The sequence below is a fragment of the Urocampus carinirostris genome, chromosome 5 (genome assembly GCF_059441175.1).
Source record: "Urocampus carinirostris isolate Australia breed hairy pipefish chromosome 5, RoL_Ucar_1.0, whole genome shotgun sequence".
NCBI classification, from domain to species: Eukaryota; Metazoa; Chordata; class Actinopteri; order Syngnathiformes; family Syngnathidae; genus Urocampus; species Urocampus carinirostris.
In genome coordinates, this window is record NC_142353.1 from 34,837,552 (window position 1) to 34,853,849 (window position 16,298).

At 40.1% G+C, this 16,298-nt stretch overlaps 1 protein-coding gene across 6 annotated transcripts in view; it reads left to right on the forward strand.

Moving 5' to 3' along the window:
* Positions 1-16,298, forward strand: part of slc4a4a (solute carrier family 4 member 4a) — a 98,805-nt gene that overhangs the window by 33,131 nt on the left and 49,376 nt on the right. For all 6 annotated transcript variants that reach the window (XM_088336576.1, XM_088336579.1, XM_088336577.1 and 3 more), the window contains exons 5-6: positions 7,480-7,615; positions 12,913-13,073. In XM_088336576.1, the coding sequence (XP_088192702.1) occupies positions 7,480-7,615; positions 12,913-13,073 (297 nt within the window). The remainder of the gene's footprint in view (positions 1-7,479; positions 7,616-12,912; positions 13,074-16,298) is intronic.

The window sequence follows — 16,298 nt, forward strand, 5'->3', positions numbered from 1 at the left end:
TTTCTTTTGAAATTGAATTTGACTTTTTATTTGGTAATATATTTTGTTGATATGATAGAGATGGTTTTCAAAGCTGACGAAATAAAGCAAAGGTCACTGTTCTTCATCTTGGTTGGCATTTAACTGTGGGAGCTATAACTGTTTTAACAGTAAAAAATCGACTTGGTGGAAATATCAATAGTGAGTCTTGATGCTGTTGCCTCGATCAAAGTTGCTCCTACGACTGCGGTTTCTTTCCCCCTCCCCCTTTTTCTTTTTTTAATAATCGTCAATATTTTTTTATGTTTTTTTTTTTACCGGTTCAGGGTTGGTTTATTTGAAAGCAGACAGCGCGGTTTTGCAAAAAATGATAAAAATATAGGAGGTAAAGACAGAATTAGTAGGTAGGCAATTTGGCATGATACTGTAGTTGGCACATTTTGCATAACGGAATTTGGAACTTTCCTACCCGTTTATGCCATCTTCTGCTCATGTCATCACTGCAGCCTCTGTCAAACTCCTTATGTCGCGCGTGAAAGTACATGCATTTCTTAGGGCACTCGAAAAAAGCTTATTATCTTGTTTGGGTTGGCATTTGGACTGGATTTGAAACAGGCCTTTTCTTACCGTCACTTTTTTTCACCTAATTCCTCAGCCCGAACAGCTTTGCTAGAAGTACAATAAAAGCAGATAGGTGCGGTGGAAAATCACAAGGGATCGTTGAACTCAGTTGGGCATTGTTTACACATGCTTAAAGAAAATATGAATTATTTTTAATATTCTTTTTTTTTCTTCCCCCCCAAATTGTGACATATACTACTTTTCAAGTACAACAACGATAACAAAACTTCTATAATGTTGTACAACTATTGTTTATTTTCAAAAAATACTTTTTTCAAATGCATGTTATACTAGTACAGAACTGTCATAAAATCACATTTGCTCTGTTTTAACTAGACTTAATTACATTAATAGCACATATCTCTCTAAAATGTTTTCCTTGTTTTCAAACTATTTTCTTATATATTCGTGTTAAAAACACTTCTTATAAACTTGAAATGATAATATTTTAAAATGTTTTTTTTTGGGGAAAAGAATATTTCAACTTCTATTCCAAAATCACTCGTAGTTTTTTTGCCCTTTTGTCTGCGTGTGATCAGAAACTTTTCCTTCTTATTACCGTAGACGGTATAGTTCTTTAGTAATATAATATCTAGAACTAGAACCGGGGTCTCTTTGCTTTCAATGAGTCTCCCTTGGGGTGTCTCACAGTATTCAAGCCGTTCTGCTTGACAATGCTTGCTGCCCTGCATACTGAACATTTCCCACGTGCTTGCCTCGAACAAGATGATAAAGAATAACATTTTGCATATCATGGCACATTTAAATTGGTAAACAAATATCGACTCATATACATTACTGTTCAAATGTAGAGTGGGACAAAATTCGTCCACAGCGATATGAGATAGTTATTACCAATTATCATAAAAAAATGATTTCAGTTATTGCTGCCAAAGGTGACCCAACTCGCTAATAGGTTCAGGGGGCAATTACTTTTCCATATAGGGTCACATAGGTTTTAATTTTCTTTTGTGCTTTAATAAATGGAATCAACATTTTGTATCTCCTTGTCTTTGTGTGATATTAAAATTGGTTTAATGACCTGAAACATTTGTGAGTGATCAATATGCAAAAACACCTTTAATGCCACTTAATAACACATATTTTTTCACCTGAAATGAACTTAAAGTTTGTATGCCTGTTGTACACAAGGTTTTACTGTATTATATTACCATATTTGTGCAATGATTGATCAGTCAAAAAATATCGCCCCTTTTCGTTGGGAATAAAAACTAAAAAAAACAACACTGACCATATATGCAAAACATTGGATGCAACTTTAATTGAACCGGGTCGTGGGGTGAGAGCGCCAAATCCTAAATACTAGACCACCAGTGATTTAAATCGTTGGTTCTCAATGGGTCTGACTTCAGAACCCACTTTTCCACCTTGATGACAAGCTGGGACCTAAATCAAAAAACAAAATGACCATTAAAACCAAAACAACTTCAAGTACCGTATATACTCTCATTTAAGCAACCCCTATAACTGCTTTAGAATAGCCACATACTAAAATGAATTCAAAATATTAATAAAGTGTGTGCTTGAACATGGATGATTATTTATGTAGTTAATAAAGACTAGTATACTGGTAAAAAGATCAAAATCTAACATTTTTGAAACATTTAGTGTACCTTCGTACTCCATTTTCATAATTTGCAATCGTTTTTTCCTCCGACTCGTTCGCTGTAGTCAGTGTTTTCCACTTTTCTTTCCCCTCATCACTAACATTCTTAAGAACTATTATCCTGGGAAGGAAAAGGGAATATAACCAACAAAATCACAATAAAATGAGATGTGGTCCTTCTCAAACGGCCGATTGACTGAAATGGTAGAGGAGATGGGGCAGGCCATTATCACCATCTATTTTTAGGGAGTGTAATTTAACTAAAACTGGTTCCGTTACCCACCTTTGTGTCCCAACCCAAAAGTTGGTAAACACCGATATAGATGACACACAAAAAGGCATTCCATTTTATCTAATAATCACACTATTTTCAGTCACAGTACCAGAGACACGAATGCTTGAGAATGGATGAAACAAAAGATTGTCCTTAAAGATATAAAAAAAGCGCAGAAATAGCACGATGAGGGAAACAACTCTTTGGTGTATCTGATGACAAATCCGGTTTTGAAGGTCATTAAACCAATACATTGAAAATTTTATAATGGTATTCTTTTCATAGTTAATGTTGTTCATGAATGATTTTAATCATGGCCGCACGTATTCAACAACGTTTGCTACTCGCAATGCTTAGTTTGAGCTGAGAAAAAGTGAAATAGAATGTTATTGATTTTGAATACATGAGTGCGCATTATAGACAAATAAATACGATAACTGCACAGTATCCATTTTTCCAATCGCTCTCTGTGGCTTTACCGAAGGTCCGTTTGTGCAGGATGCATGTCAAGAGCAAACGGGGCCTTTTGGCGAAAGGTCCGCACCGACGGGGCCAATTCTCCCCGCATCTCGTATCCCATGATGCTTCGCTGCCCCGGACAAAGTGCTCTTTGTGCGCCCAGTGGCTCTCGGCGAGAGCGCACACACGGCTTTGAAATTGCGTTTGAACGATGGGATTTTCATTTCTATCCCCTCCGCCTCTCGGTGCTTGTGCTCTCACCCCTCTTTGCTTTCACCCTGCCCTGGATCTCACCCTCCTCACCCACCACTTCCTCCCCCTCTGCGCCCAGTTTGCTCTTAGCAACTGCTGGACCGGGACAGTGTAACTGTCCCGCATAGCACCCTGGGGTCTTTGCTGCCTCATTTTCTCATGGATGCCAGTGAGGGCTCCTGATGAGTTTGGAAACAGACCGAATTGGTCTAACCCAGGGGTCGGCAACCCAAAATGTTGAAAGAGTCATATTGGACCAAGAAAACCAAAACGAAATGAAAATTTGTCTGGAGCCACAAAAACTAAATTGAAAGCCTTTCCATTAGCTTTATAGTAATTGAAACACATGCTGTATGTATCTTAGCTATTTTATCCATCCATCCATCCATTATCTGCACCGCTTATCCTCAGTAGGGTCGCGGGGGTGCTGGAGCCCATCCCAGCTTTCTTCGGGCAGTGGGCAGGGGACACCCTGAACTGGTTGCCAGCCAGTCGCATGGCACACAGGGACTGACAATTCGCTTGCTCATTCACACCTAAGGACAATTTGGACCGGCCAATTAACCTGACATGCATGTTTTTGGAACGTGGCAAGAAACCGGAGGGCCCGGAGGAAACCCACACAAGCACGGGGAGAACATTCAAACTTCACACAGGAGGTTCGATGTCATGACCTCAGAACTGTGCCGCACACGTGCTAACCACTGCGCCGCCGTGCTGCCCTTGCTATTTCATATTAGCCCATATTAGCCTACTATTAGAATGACTAAATTGGATGCAGCGCATGTGGAAAATGTTGCACCACATGACTACTCTGTTGTACTATTCCACCTCAAGTTGACATTAGTTTCTATATTAATGAATAACAGTCTTTAATTGCTTTAATAAATTGAAATAAATGTGACGAAGAAAGCCAATCTTTAATGTCATTTTTATTTTGAGGATTTGAAAAAACAACAAAATTGACTTGCATAAGGTGCCCCTTATCTGGACAACACAAACACTGCAATAAATGGCAGAATGCATTTATAAAAATAAAGCAGCAGATAAGATAAATACAATGAAATTTATACAAATTGATTTCTGTGCAAATGTCAAACAACTCAGTGCAGGGGTAAAAGGTAGCAGCGTCCTTTTCTCTCTCTCTTTTAATACCAAATCAATGCACCCATCCTCGGGCCTGAACAACAAAACACAAAAATATCCTTAAGAATCATTTCAAATATATACTGACAAAAATCAGAAAATACCAAATAGGTGCCTATGATATTTTTGTGTTTTTATCCATTTAATGTGACTTCTTTTGAAATTAGGGGTGTAGCCAGAAGCAGAGCTACATTGTGACACTGCCCCTTTGAAAGGCAGTCCGCACAGCTCAGCTCTAACACAGGTGACAGGAGAGAGAGCGAAAAATAATCCACGTAGAAATTCCTCTTAGTCTTGCATTGCAGCTAAGTTCTCCAGGCAGGAGTTCAAGCCTGAGAGCCAAGACTTCATGTCACAATATATGATTTTGCTGCGTTCGAGGCAACAACCTGTATCCGGTGTTTTTACAAACCGATACCAGTGAAAGAGCGGTAGTCAAACCTATGACTTCCACCCATGATCTCGAAACCAACTGATCTTCCCTTTGGTCTTACAGTTACACCCCTAGTTGAAATGTAATATTTATTCTAGTGATTTTCACTGCATTTTAAAGTGTTTTGTGTCATTTTGTCCCACTTAGAAACCATATTAAAATAAAAATATATTTACCTTCCCAATCCTTTTAATTTGTAAACATTCTTGGAAAAGCGCCAGCAAGCCGGTTGGCTGCGCTAAAGAGCCCCGCGTTGCTCACCTCCGGTCTAATTAATTGCTACATATCAAGGTAGTTGACCATTTCTTATCTTATTTTGCTTCTGAGCAGTGATTTTTTTCCGCAAAATGCATCTTCCTTTCACTTTAGCTTGCTGATGTGGCAACTTTGGAGTGTCTCATTGTTTGACGCAAAATCCTCCTGAAAAAACAAAAAAACAAATCATCATATCTGGGCGGCAGTAGCTCAGGAGGTAGAGCGCTCGTTCTGGGATCAAGGGATCCCAGTTCGAATCCCGACTCGTCCGTGTTACATGTTGAAGTGTCCTTGGGTAAGACACTGAACCCCTAATACCCCCAATAAGCAGGTTAGCGCCTTACATGGCTGCAAGGCTGCTATTGGGAAATGTGGAGCACATTGTAAAGTGCTTTGGGAAGTCATTGACTTGATAAGCGCTATATAAATGCAGATCATTTCATTTCATTTCATTTTCATATCTAGCAAATAGCATTTTTATTAGGCTGGTGTGGCTGCTTAAGAGTCTGTCGTTGTCATCCACACATAAACATTAATAAACAAATACAAATATTTTCATTTGTCAGCCTGTACACACTACCGTTCAAAATGTTGGGATCACCAAGACAATGTTGCGTTCTCCATGAAAAAGTCACACAAATGAGTAGTTCAACGTCTGTTCTTTTGCCTATGTTGCTCCATTCCTTCTGTTTGCCTGTTTCAGATAATGCTTTTTCCTTGCCACTCTGCCTTGAAGCCCAGGATCTTTACTGTAGATATTGACACTGGCATTCTGCGGGTATTATTTAACCCAACTGCTAGTTTCGGACCTGTAAGGTGTTTATTTCGCAAATTAAAGACTCTAGTGTATTTGTCAACTTGGCACTTCTCTTCTCTACTCTGGTTAGAGCCTGTTGGTGCTTTTTTATAAAAGGAATAGTCCACACCGTTGTAGGAGATCTTAACACAATGTACTATTAGAACACTGGAGTGCTGGTTTCTAGAAATGGGTCTCCATACACCTGTGAAGAAATTGCATTAAAAACAAACATTTGCCACGTTAACAATATATGGGCTGTGTTTCTTATTAGTTTCATGCCATTGAAAAACAACAACAACATGCTTTTCCTTTCAAAAATAAGGACATTACTAAGCGACCCCAAACTTTTAAACAGTGATACATGCAAACATCTACTAATGCAAGAAGTTTTTGCTTTGTTTTTGTTGATATTTTTTTTAGCTCTGTGGGTACTATTAACTCAGTAACATAGGGTAAATGCCCAAAACAGTGTCTGAAGAGGTAACATTAACCATCAATTTTCCATCATTGATGGATTTTTTTAAAGAGTTGACACTAAAATTTTAAGGCCATCCTTCATTTTGAGGGGTTGAAAATTGGGCCGTAAACCACAGCAGCAATACGTTCTTAAGAATGTAGCGCAGCACTTTAAACGAGAGAGAATCAGAGACACAAAGAAGAACAATGACAGGTGGATAATAAAAGAAAGGCAGCTAGAGAGAAGCCTGGCCTGACCCGCACGTATATTGACTGATTTCAGGCCGAAATTTGGGTTCGGCGGGGACTCTAGACTTTACCTCTGCTTGAAGCAACTACCTGACCTAGGTTTCCTCCAATTCTTTTTCAGGGTGACATTGTTCATTTGTTTTAGACAGTATTTAGGATTTTTTTGTATAATATTTATTTTGTGTTATATTAGCATATTTGGTATTAATCCAAAATTAATTGAAAGTAATCAAGTTACATATGTGCACTATTATGGTGTTCGGATTACGTTACTGATTACATTTTTCAACAGGTAACTAGTAACTTTATCGGATTACATTTTAAAGGTAACCCCCCTAACCCTGCACGTAATGTTTACTGACGGCTCTGAAGTTCATGAAAACGATTATTTAGGTTCGACCCTGTTGAGTTTGTCACCTCGTCCCTTTGCTAAATATTCAAATGAGAACAAGTTGGGAGGAGGAGACGAAGCCTAAGCCGGGCCTGAAGAATGGGCAAGTTTGCGAAGCTTTTCCTAATTGTCACCGAGGGGCTCCCGGGGGCAGCCGGCCAAGCCAATGGCTAACAGTGAGGGGGGGGTACCCTGGCACTGACGCGCTTTCGCCACAAAAACTCCCCCCCTCCTCTTCCTACCTGTTTCACAAAGCAGCTGAGAGGCTCTGTCACTTCCAGGGTCTCTCATGAGTGCTCTGCTTACGACTCGCACCTGAAGAATCAAACCCCGGGATAAAAGGGGAGGGTTTTTATTTATTTAAAAAAAATGTCCAACAATAATAACCAGGAGGAGAAAGATGAGGAGTTGGAGGAGAAGAACGAGGAGTTGACCTTGGTTGTCATACCTATGCTACCACCTCCTCCGCCTCCCCCAGAGTTTGAGCTGGAGAGCCCAATACGACCCCTGACTCGGAGTATCTTTCCCGTCTCTGCAGTCTCGCCGGCAGCCGAGAGGATCCGCTTCATCCTCGGCGAGGACGATGACGGGCCGCCACCCCCTCAACTCTTTACCGAATTGGACGAGCTTCTTTCGGTGGACGGCCAGGAGATGGAATGGAAGGAAACAGCCAGGTATGTTTGAGGGGCGGGGATTTTCCAGGTGAAACTAGAACGGTTGTGCGCAATTAGAGCATCACCCGCGTTCAGATGCGAAACCATTTTCGGCAGGGTCATTGGCACATAAGAATAGAAGACCCAAAGAGTGAGAGTGAGTCTAGAGTGAGAATGAGGTTCTGAAATGGGAGTAGGAAAGTGCTGAGTTAGCTTTTTTGGGCATTTTCACACCTGGAGCAACCTACCTGACTCCCTGTGAAAGATGTTTTTTGTTTCTTAACTCCTTTCCTTGGGTTGAGGAAAGAGAAGAGACAAGAGAAAATGGGCTGCAGTTTTGAATATGTCCACTGGACGTCGCCAATGCCAGGCGTCACTCGAAAAGCACCCACTGTAGCTGTATTTGCTGGGTTCCATTAATCAACCAGAGAACATTGAGGAAACCCATTCTATGGTATTTAACTTGAAAAGTCACACATGCACTGTTTAAGGCAATACAAAAATTAGAAAAATTAAAACAAAAAATAGCACCTGGGTGTCTCTGCAGAAGTTTTAAAAAGTTTTAGCTCCTTACTATAATAGATATGACATCTATCAGCCAAGATCCCATATTCACATAAGCATTTTGATAAAAAAAATAAAAGATAAAAATACTTTAAAATCATAAAATTAATCATTTTGACTTAGTGTTTTTAAGCATTTTTGCCACTTTTCAGTCTGCATGAGTTCCCCCTAAACTGCAGGGGAAATGAATTCAATCATTGTTTTTCTTTTTTTCAAAAATGCACAGTTTATTAATACACTACAAGAGATTAACTGTTATTGAACCATACATTTTTTTTTGAGAAACCTCCCCCCACAAAAATCAAATCTTACCTACCTGAATCACAATTTAAGTGTAAGACCTCCTAAAAGCGCCCCAGTCCTGCAGCTAAAGCACTTTTTACACTATACACTTAGTAGTCCGGCCCCGGTGTGAATGTTTTTCTACCTCGTGGCCCCCGAGCTGAATGGGTTTGACACCCATGGAATAGACTAAACCAGGGATGCGCAAACTAGGTTCTGCAGGCTATATGCTGCCTTCCAGGTTTAATGAAAAAGATAAAAATACAATAACAATATATACAATGATAAATGAGGGATTACTAACAAAATAGCTATTGAGTTTTTCAATGCACATTATAAAATTTTGTTCTCAGAATATGGTTCTCAGACTCAAATTTCTAGGTGGGCCACCTGAGCTAACTCTAGGTGATGTGGGCCAAATCGTGCTTTTCTACGAGAAAAGCTCTGATAAAAAACATTCTAATGTTCTCAAATATTTTTTAAGAATAATGTCTCAATAATATTAAAAAAATGAATTAATGTGATATTTATCTTATCGTACATTATCTTGCACTTCAGAATGGCACTTTTTAATTTCACTGTCCATTATAAATGTTTCAATGACAAACTATATTCCTATTCCTATTAAAATCAATCAATTAATCTGTAATACATGTTTTCATATGTTGCATGGGCTGTACTCACATTAAGCTTAAAATATAATCCCGGGTGCAGCTGTCAGCCCCCCGGCCGCGAGTTTAATATCCCTGGTTTAAAAAAGAGACCTAATATATTATCTAGCTTTAATTCAGAGTGTTTCAAAACTAATTTGATGAGATCATTCCTTTCATATAAAAATATATGAAAAGAAATATAACATATACATGTAGATGTCTACATGTACTGTATATTCATCCGTACATGCAAATGAAGAAATTGAATAGCTTTTCCTTTTTTCTCATGTATTGCCACGGTATCAGATTCAAAACATTTATCGGCAGGTACAAAAAACAAATCTTTTGGCCTTAGTACCAAAACATTTGAACCCAACACGGCTCACAACTCAAAAACCTTTCCCACGCATCTTATTCATGGTGCACGAGCCTTTATTTGAGCATCAACCTTACCAAGGATAAATGTATATTAATAACCGAAAATGACTTCGGAAAAGTAATCACACATTCAATTTATAATCAGGGTTGGGTAGGGTTACTTTAACCTGATTACTTTCATTTACTTTTGCTAACATGCTAATAAAAGACAAAAGAAACTAAATATGAATAAAATTACAAAATTTTGTGCAGGCTTGGGGAGTAACGGAATACATGGAACAAAAATGATGTTGGCAAGATGTTTGGATTTATTTTCATTTGTTTCTGTCGCATTTTATGTTAGTTTTGCTGGAGATCAAAGAGATCAAAGCCAGGAGAGAAAGCTTACCACGTGTTGTGAGTCATAATTTTATTCATATTTAGTTTCTTTTGTCTTTTATTAGCATATTTGGTATTGGAGTAATCCAAAAGTAATTGAAAGTAATCCAGTTAAAGTAACCCTACCCAACCCTGTTTATAATACAAAAATGGGGGTAAGAGAGATTTAATCTGATAGTTATTGAAAACTATTGAGCCCCAGGGAAATCTTACAGAACCATAAGGAGTATATTATGGGGGAAAAAAACACAAATTCTTGCTCTTCGGAGGGGAAACTTTCTCTTTCGAACCTGAAAGTTTGTTTAACTTTCTCGGCCTATCTTTATTACAAGGTTTGACACCATTTCTAAATAGGAAAAGAAACATTTTGGTGTGAGAAAGTCAGTTTAGAATGAAGACGTTGATCAATTATTGTTTTTATCCCCCCCTTGAGTTCTTATTGCGGGATCAAGTACACTCTCATAGCAGATGCACAAAAGATGTGCAGACTGTGAGCTGTTGCTAGCTGGCTGAGCTCCACATGCAACTTTTAACTCACTGCCAATATGCAGCTAATACAAACGCACACACCGTATTTTCCAAACTATACAAGGCACACCAAATTACAAGGGGCACTTCCCCAAAAATAGTATTTTGTCCTGTATTATTCATCGATAAAGCGCACCGAACTGCATGAAATTGAGACTGCAGTAAGAGCTACCATGTTTACCATGCAACGATTACGGGTAATCAGATAAGTATCGCTCAATGAAATTACTAAACATTGATTGCAACAGGAATCAAACCCAGATCGTGGCAGTAAGAGTGCCGACACTTTATCACTAGACCACAAGTTGTACAGATGGCAAATGAAAAGATAGATAGATAGATAGATAGATAGATAGATACTTTATTCATCCCCTAAGGGAAATTCATATTTCCAGCAGCATCCCTGAGCTGAGAACAGTACAATAATAAAGCCAAAAGAATACAATATACAAATACCCAGTGTGACATGCAAATGCCCACTGTAGCGTGTTATATAGAGTAACTAAATAGTGCTACACAGAATACATATTGCAGTAAGATTCGGTAATATCCAATGTAGGTGGTGTGGTTTAATGTGGGCCTTTACTCTGCCGGGTGGAGTTAAAGAGCCTCATGGCATGAGGAAGAAAAGATCTCTTCAGTCTGTCCGTAGTACAAGACAGTGACAGGAGTCTGTCGCTGAAACTGCTCTTCTGTCTGGAGATAATGCTGTGTAGTGGATGCGATGGATTGTCCATGATTGACCTCAGCTTTTTCATTGCTCGTCTCTCAGCTACTGTTGTTAGGCTGTCCAGCTCTTTGCCCACAACAGAGCTCGCTTTCCTAGCCAGTTTATTGAGACGAGAGGCATCCTTCTTCTTGACGCTGCCTCCCCAACACGCTGCCGCATAGAAGAGGGCGGCATTACTCTCACACTATTTTTCCAGCAGTACCAGGAACAGTGATTTCCTATAGTGCATTCTGATAGGTTAAACCAGGTTTCAGGAACCTTTTTGAATCATAGAGCCATAAAAGCAAAACTGTTTGATTTTTTTGGGGGGGCGTGAGGGTGCAAAGAGCCACACTATATATTTTGAGACAAAATTCAACAAAAACCCTAAACTCGCTCCCCAGACAAAAGCTTATTCTTCACCCCCTTTTATTTCACTATATGCCATTTGATAATTTGATGAAGTTTATTAAATATGAATGCCAGTGTCTGGGTTCCAAATGTCAAAAAATATACCACTTTAAACTTGTCTCCCACTCGCAATTACTTAAGATCGTCGAAGCTCATTTTGCTCTTTATTTTTTCCCTAAATGGTTTCAAAACAAGGTGAAAGCACAGTTCTTTACTAAAAATGTCACTAAATTCTGCAAACACGGATCCCAACGTATTTGCCTTCAGCGCAGATGACACTGGACGAGTGACAATGGGAGTGCTTGCGCTCTCAACATAGCTCCACCCAACCCTACCACTCACCCAATCAAATTGCTCTTGGTGGTCTTTTGACGTATTCACAGTTTGTTCTGTGGATTTCCATCATTTGGTGTCTCAACAGTAAACATGGATCGTTAACTGAGCTTCCATATAAAGGATTTTAGCGATGTATAGCCAAAACAAGTTTCTTTGGAGTGACAACTTCACTGGAAACTGTAGTTAAGAATGTGCCCGATATTTACTCGACAGTACCGAAAAAAAATCTTGGTGATCGTTTGCACTACAATAAGCATTGCTCATGCAAATTTGGAACGACATGGCGAACATTTGAGGGAATCAATTTTGTCTCTGAGTCATACGTACTCATAAAAAGAGCCACATGTGGCTTGTGAAAGTGCCTGGTGGAGAGTTTAGTGCACGGGTTGTGAGCCATATGTCCCCGACCCCTCGATTTGTTCACCTGTAATAACATTGTGAAAGACAGAACCAGAAAACAGAATGTTTTCAACAAAATACTATACAAACTCCACACAAAAAGCCAAGGTCTGGCTCATCTCCGAAGAGCAGGTCGACGCTTAACACTGATAAACAACGGGGACCAGATGTTAAAGATGTTGCATTTGAGTCAGACCAGGAGGCTTCTCCTGCTACTGATAACCATTGAAACCATTACCATCTGTTTCACATGAGGGAGCAAACTCCTACACAAAAGAAGGCCTGGAGAGAAACGGGCGCCACCATGCTGTACTCGCCCAACATACACCACCGAAGTGATGCCCCCACCACTCAAGTGGAAGGGGATCCTTTATTAACCTGGGTTCGAATCCCATTACATTCAATGTTTTGCTTTTTGGGCCAGTGAGGATTATCGATTGATCAATCATTACTCAAATAAACCTCGTGTAGTAACACAGGATGCAGTTCCAATCTTATCCACTGTACTCAGCAGTTTATAAGGTGGACCTTCAAATTCCTGGCCAGTTTGGGGTTTTTAGGTCTCCCTTATGGTCTAGAAAATACGGTACTTAGGGCACTTGCCTCAGGAAGAGAACATCTGGATTCAGAGGAGCCGTTCAATGTTGTTTTAAAAATATCTCTACTCTTGATGTCTTCAGGTGGATCAAATTTGAGGAAAAGGTGGAGAAAGGCGGAGAACGTTGGAGCAAACCTCACGTGGCCACCTTGTCCCTGCACAGCCTGTTTGAGCTGCGCACTTGCATCGAGAAAGGCACCATCATGCTGGACCTGGAGGCGTCCACTTTGCCTCAGGTGGTCGGTGAGTGGATGAATAACTTCAAAGTATCCATGCATAACATAACATAACATAACATAATACAGTGTAATGTGGTTAATATGTAACTAATTGTAGTGTTTCCCATAGAATTTAATAAGACCCTGGTGGGCGGAGAGTTTAGTGCAGGGGTCTCAAATGCTGCCTGCAGGGTGATGGTTTGAGGCCCCCACCTTAATATGAAATTTTAAAGGGACAGTGGTATTATTAAGCGTCTCCTAGTGGTAGATAAAACGTATTCATTAAAGAGAACAATATTGATTTAAAAATGAATCCCAAATACACAAACTATCATGCAAACGTGCATTTAAAAAAATAATAACTCCTCTAACATTTAGAAAAAATACTTGAGAAATTTGCATTCATTTGACTTGACATAATCTAATTGTCAGCCATCTTGCTTCTTCGGGTATCCAAACACCAAAAAAAAAAGGCTGGGCAAGAAAATGTGAGGTTAAATTGTACATTTTGGTCACTTTGAGTCTGCATAGTTCGTATTCTTCCTTGGACTCGTTTTTGGTTGCTCTACACAATACACTGACATCTAGTGGTCAAATAATACACATTGTCCTTGTGATGTAAGCAAATCTCATGCAAACGAGGTATCATTTATACTTTTTCACATGATTTCATTTATAATTGTACATTAATTTTTAATGTTTTTTTGTGTAGCAAATTTTATAAAAGATATTTGAAAATACTGGAATGTGTGTATCAGAGCTTTTCATGTGAAAGACCCAATTTGGCCCAGTTTCACCCTAAACCTCGCTCCAGAAGCCCCAAAGTAGATTGAGTTTAAGACCCCCTGTCTCAGGCGGTCTGGTTTGGGATTTGAATGACAGATAAGTAGCACAAATACACACCATGAAATACTTGTAAATGCTTGAAATTGTTGCTATGTTTTATAATAGGTTTGCCAAAAAATGATGCAGACACTGCTCTCTGGCGGCTCTGCTTTACCACTGCGTTTCTTTCCTAGTGATTAACGACAGCTGGCATTAGTTTGTATGGTATTGTCCTCTAAAGCGTCATTGCCTCCTACAAGGTTGCGCCTTAGAGGACAGGTGAATAGCAGATATATTTGTGGATTTGTGGATATTTTAATGGTACTGGATGAATTGGAAAATATGATTTGAAAGTCTTTTAAAAATGCTTTAATTTGGTCATTAAAAAGGGTGTACGAAGCCTGATTTTTTTTTAACCTCCTAAAAAATAGTTTACATACCGTACATAAAAAAGTATAACATATGGAATGCAACAATGCATAAATATGTGACACAAAATGTTGTGTTGGGCGGCACGGCGGGTGAGTGGTTAACGCCCAGCCACACAGCGCGGAGGTTCACGGTTCAAGTCCAGCTAACGCAGCCTCCCCGTGTGGAGTTTGCATGTTCTCCCTGTGCTTCCTCCCGGCACTCCGGTTTCCTCCCACATTCCAAAAACATGCATGTCCGGTTAATTGGCCGGGTTGGATGAGCGAGTGAGTTGTCTGTCTCCGTGTGCCCTGCGACTGGCTGGCAACCAGTTAAGGGTGTCCCCTGCCCACTGCCCAGAGATAGCTGGGGTGGGCTCCAGCACCCCCGCGGCCCTACTGAGGTTTAAGCGGATAATGAATGGACGGATGGAAAATCTTGTACTCCGCAGTAAACGTGTGACAAGCAAAGGGCTTTCGAGTTTGATCAAGCCTCCAACTAGCCCCTGCGTGCAGCATTCTAGTATTTGGTGCACGCTTTCTTTTTGTTTTAAAAGCCCAGGAAAGGTCTCCACGATGGTGATAACTTGGCGGTTTCGAAGGGAAAGTGACGTCCTCACGCCAGGCCACTGCCCAATATTGCTTGAGGGAGCAAGAAAGGAGGAAGACCTCCACTCAAAGTGATTAATGTGAAGCAATCGAGTGCACTGCAAGGGCCTCTTGCTTTGAGCCCATTAACCAGAGTAGCCTGTGACCCCATTCGCCTGAGGCTTCTCTCTTTTCTGTCAGCCTTGTTGTTTCAAGGTAGCACTCGTCTTTTCATTGAGGCCAAAGAACATGTACTAATTGCAATTAACACATTGCTTGATTGCCGTGTGTGTTTGCAGGTTTTTTGTAACAGTTCAACATATAGCAACTTAACGTAGTTTCCGCACTATAAGCAAGGTTCGTATGGGTGCTTGAAATCTTTGAAAATGCTTGAATTTTAATGTTGTATTTGAAGGATTGAAAAGATCAGGAATTTTGCGTGAAGGCCTTGTAAATGCTTGAACTTGTTCCCATGTTTCACAGCAATTCTACTTAAAAATGACGCCGACACCGCTTTCTGGTGGCTTGTTTTGTCATTGCATTTCTTCCCTTGTGATTAACGGCAGCCGGTGTTAGGGAGTATTGCACTATGAAATTTGTATCAGTGCAAGGATATTGTATCATACATGGACATTTATTATGAGCCATGGTAAATTGTAATGGGAAGAACTTCCTGCAACTGAAAATCAGGGATTGGGAATTGATACAGGAAACAGAATCAGGATACGGGCAGCAGGGACAGGAACACGGAGCTTGGATCGGGTATCGATACAGGAAACAGAATCAGGATACGGGTAGCCGGGACCGGAGAACGGAGCTTGGATCAGGGATTGATACAGGAAACTGAATCGGGATACGAGTAGCCGGGTTAGGAGAACAGAGCTTGGATCGGGGATTGATACAGGAAACAGGTCGGGATCAAAACGGGAGCCAGAGTCAAAAGTGCTTGCCTTGCATGCGCTGAGGTTTGCAGACGGACTGACCAGGAGTGAATGAGAATGACGTGTTTAAATTGGAGGAGGACTAATTAGGGAGCGAGTGGCAGCTGGGGCTGAACGAGTGAGCACAGGTGAGGACAATTGGCAGATTATGATAATATTAGCAATCCCCTATGACGTCGTCTGACACCAGTGACAAAAACGATCCAGATTAGAACCGAAATGGGCCAGATGAGATCAGTCTTTTTAAAAAAAGGTGATCACGATTAAAAACTGTAATAGGGTGACTCGATGGGAAATGAACAAATAACATAAAAACGGCGAAAATGTACAAGTTGACAGCTGTACAAGTTTCGTCACTCTTTCTTCCACCACAGAGCATGCACACAATTGTTACGGCTCTCATAATAAACTGACATTTGTTTTCATTAATATCGTCTTATTTATCTTAATATTATATGTTTACTTTTTGTGTGTGGCTTAGTGATCAGG